General features: G+C 45.2%; 1 protein-coding gene across 6 annotated transcripts in view; it reads left to right on the plus strand.

The window, feature by feature from the left end:
- Positions 1–3,892, plus strand: part of ARHGAP12 (Rho GTPase activating protein 12) — a 128,391-nt gene that overhangs the window by 83,029 nt on the left and 41,470 nt on the right. For all 6 annotated transcript variants that reach the window (XM_019531085.1, XM_019531111.1, XM_019531120.1 and 3 more), the window contains one exon: positions 1,425–1,550. In XM_019531085.1, the coding sequence (XP_019386630.1) occupies positions 1,425–1,550 (126 nt within the window). The remainder of the gene's footprint in view (positions 1–1,424; positions 1,551–3,892) is intronic.

A 3,892-nucleotide genomic window follows, 5' to 3' on the forward strand; every position in this document is an offset into this window, starting at 1 on the left:
CCAGCTCCTTGAGTACCCTGGGGTGCAGATTGTCAGGGCCGGCTGACTTGAAGGTATCCAGCTTCTCAAGATGTTCCTTCACGAGGTCATCTATCACTAGATCTCAAAGCACTTTGAGAGAGAGCCAGTTCGCATTTTAGTAAAACTTTAGGTGTTGAACCTCTTTCACATTGCCCCACTTAGTAGGTCACATTCCCTTGTGTAATAAATCAACAAAAGCTATGGGTTGAGAACACATTCTATTTTTTTCAACATTGCCCTGAAAAGAAATGTCAAATGAGAGATTTCTTTTTTAAATCTTTAAAAGTTTATCTCTTTGGTGTTTATATTGTAGTGCAAATGTTTGATTGAAATAGTTGTATAATTTTTTAATGATACTCTACACATTTTTGTGCATACCAGCTAGCACTGCTATTTAAGAGATGGTGAGTGTGCTACAACACTTAGGACTTGTGCAGGATCCTGCTTATGGGTTTTCTGCTTTTGTTTGTTTATGAAGCCTTGGACACATAGGGTATTGGACGAAATTAACTATTAATTGGTTTTGATACAGTGATTGCCATTTTTTTTTGCTCTTACAGCTTCAGCACCTTAACTTTTTACTCATATATATTTATCTTTTTTTTTTCATAGCCAAATGTGGCACAAGTACTTCCTGAGCCCACAAGTTATTGTCTTTCCAGTACTATGAAATAAGGCTTGCTCTCAGAATAGACCACATTTTGGTATCATTTCTTCTCTCACCCATTAACCTTGTGGCTAAGTAAAGTTGCATATTATGCCCTCCAGAATCTATTGCAGCTATTAATCCAGAGGACTGCTGTAGGATGACCTGGCATACCACTGTTATACAAGAGCTGAGCAGACTGTAATACTACTAACATTGTGGAGAGGAAGGTTACAGTCCAGTTTATTCCTACTTGCTGAGAGGCAGGCAGTAAATCTGGGATTAGAAATTGAACACATGCCTGGCAGTACAAGTATTGTTTTATCAAGCCGGCTTCTGTACGATGCCTTAGGGCGGGGTTCAGCCATGTTTCAAAGCTGGGGAAGGCAAGGGTGCTGCTTTATCAGACTTTAGCTCCAAGTGCAGGTCTCTTCCAACCAGGCCTGCACCTCAGTCATCACCCTCTCCTCCTCACCACCTGGCAGCTCTGCCACCAGTACTGCTTCTCACTGCCAAAATGCCACAGAAAGTCCCCTGGCTCTGCAGGCTGGATCTGACCCACAGGTTGCTGACCCCTGCTTTAGAGCAGACAACACCCTGTCCTTCAAAACAATATAGGCAGTAGAGAAAGGGCTTTTTTCCTTGCTAAATTCAGTGTTTCAGTATGTTGTACTGTTAGTGTACATTGATGAATTCTGTGGATTTTGTGTTGATATAAAATTCACCCTGGTCATAGTGTGATTTTTCTCCTCTTCAGTATAATGCTTCGCCACAGCAGCAAAGAGAAATAATTAAGAGTAGGAGTCTGGACAGGAGGCTACAAGAACCAATAGTTTTAACAAAGTGGAGGCACAGCACAATTGTATTGGACACCAATGATAAGGTAGGAGTGAGCAAAAGAGCATGATAAAATGAATGACTATTTTCTGGTTTTTGAAACATTTGAAATGCACTGATTTCTAAAGGATTTATTTGGTGATTTTTTTTTTTTCCCCCCCCTCATGTTGTATACCGTATACTGAGTATATATTTTCAGTAAAACCATGGGTAATTTCTTAACCTGTTATCTGTTATTTTATTTTTAATCCAAATCTATTTTCTTACATTCACTGATTTATACTTTTTTACTCAGAACTGTTTCCTTAAATCTTCTTTTGACTGGCTGATAACTCTCTTTAAATTTTAAGCTTTGGGTCTACAAAAACATTTCTTCTAATTAAGAACCACTTGCATTCTGGCGTAAACATGAAGAATAATCAGTGATCTTAATTTTAAGTCCTTTGTATATATTCATAGTTCTTATGTAAAATACACTGATATTTTGTATCTGAAAGTGAACTGTTGGCAATAGGGATATACCATATTTACCTGAATCTAAGACAGCTGTGAATTTAAGATGATTCCCCAATAATTAAATTCTATACGTGGAAAATTTATAAATGTATTATTATATTTTTTTTCTGAAAAGAATCTAATTATAGTGGAAACTTGCCTTAAATTCATCCCCTACTATTGCTGTGGTGAGGAAAGCAGTGGCAGAAGGTGAGGGGCAAGATCCCTGCCCCTTGTCTCTTCTGTGCCTGCCCCAATGTAGCCTGCCCCCCAACTCTTTGCCTTCCATGTCTGTGCCCTCTACTCCCTGCCCTCTCCATGCCTGCCACTTATACACTTCCTGCTTCCCTTTCCCTTCCCCCCATCACATACCTTCTGCTGCAGCTCTACTCTGGCTTCTGGGCAGCAGTAGTGGCTCTAGCCCCAGCCCTGCCCAGGCAGGAAGAAGTGGTGGCAGCTCTGGGCCAGGGTGGGCTGGGGCTGGAGGGACCAGAGGCAGAGCAGAAGGTAACTGGGCTAGGGGGCAGGCTGCATGGTGTGCCTTGCACTCCCCCTGAGTTGCACATGTGGGTCTTCACCTTTTTTCCTCCTCCACCACCTTGCAGTTTCCCCCTCACTCTCTCCCAGCTGTGAACCCCACCCCTGCCAAAGGAGCCGTCCCAGCCTGGGGTAAGTGCAGATCGTCTCTGGCTTGATCCCTGAGCTGGGGGCCAAAGTTGGAAATGAGCCGCTGCCTGTCCTGGGTCACTACTCGAATCGAAGACAAGGCTTCTTTCCTGCCACATTGTCTGAGTGGGGAGAGATGCGGGAGGAGAAGCCCTTTCTTGGATTTTGAGTAAATATATAGTAATATGAAAACACTGATTTTAGTACAAAGAATTTATAGCCTGCTTTTTCAGTGGTTTAAATTGGCTTCAATGTCTCACTAATATTGGGCATACATAGTTAATTGCCGAGTTAAATAATCACCTTTAAGATGGGAGTACCAATAGAAATATTTAGTGGCTTAATTCCTGTAACAATTGTTCTTTGATTTTTTTTTTTTTATTGCCTTAGTTTTAGTTTGAAGCAGGCTTCAATTTGGATCATTTTGAGGAGGAGCTAGCTTTACTAAAGGTGCACCAATACATCGGTTCAATATTGGATCGGCACCAATATAAAGAAAATTGATTATATTGGAAATCAGCCTGATGTGATTAATAATTTGGCCAATAAATGCCTGTGCGTGCATACGTGCAGCCTCAGCACAGTACGCAGGCAGCGAGGAGCACAGCCCAGCAGCTTGGAGAGCTGCATGCAGCTGGTAAGTCTGTTGTGGTAGAGGGGGAGAGGGCAGAGAAGGTATAGCGGGGCAGATCAGTGCCCCCATGGTGAGGGAGGTGGTGGAGCTAGGGTAGGTGCTGCCCAGCTGGGGTGGTGTGGGATGCGGGATAGAGCCATGGCTCATCCAGGCGCTGTGGGGAGGGAGAGTATCTCCCTATGCGCACCCTGGGAGGACACGGTGGGGAGGGGCACATGCACTCGGATCTGGACAGGGCGGGCTGCAGCTGCAGGCTGGGGCAGGGGTTGTGCTAGTCTCTTCCTGGCAGAGGGGGCTGGGCCATTCTGCACTCGGAGCAGGTGGCAGCAGTGCTGAGAGAGAGCTGTGGAGGGTCTACAGCAAAATTTGGGGTGGCTGCAGCCCCCCTTGCAGTCCCCCTTCTAGTGCTACCACCCACCCTGAGCTCAGTGCAACCTAGCCCCTACCAGGAAGAGCTCACCACACCCCCAGCCCACATCTGCAGCCCACCCTGCCCTGCCCTGTGCAGATCTGCCCCTCCCCCACCCCTGTGCCCTCCCTGGGTGCACACAAGTGGAAGCCGGTTCCCCTCCCTGCGCCCCCTGGACGAGCCA

Source organism: Crocodylus porosus, unplaced genomic scaffold (assembly GCF_001723895.1).
Source record: "Crocodylus porosus isolate Cpor-Errol unplaced genomic scaffold, CroPor_comp1, whole genome shotgun sequence".
NCBI lineage: Eukaryota > Metazoa > Chordata > Crocodylia > Crocodylidae > Crocodylus > Crocodylus porosus.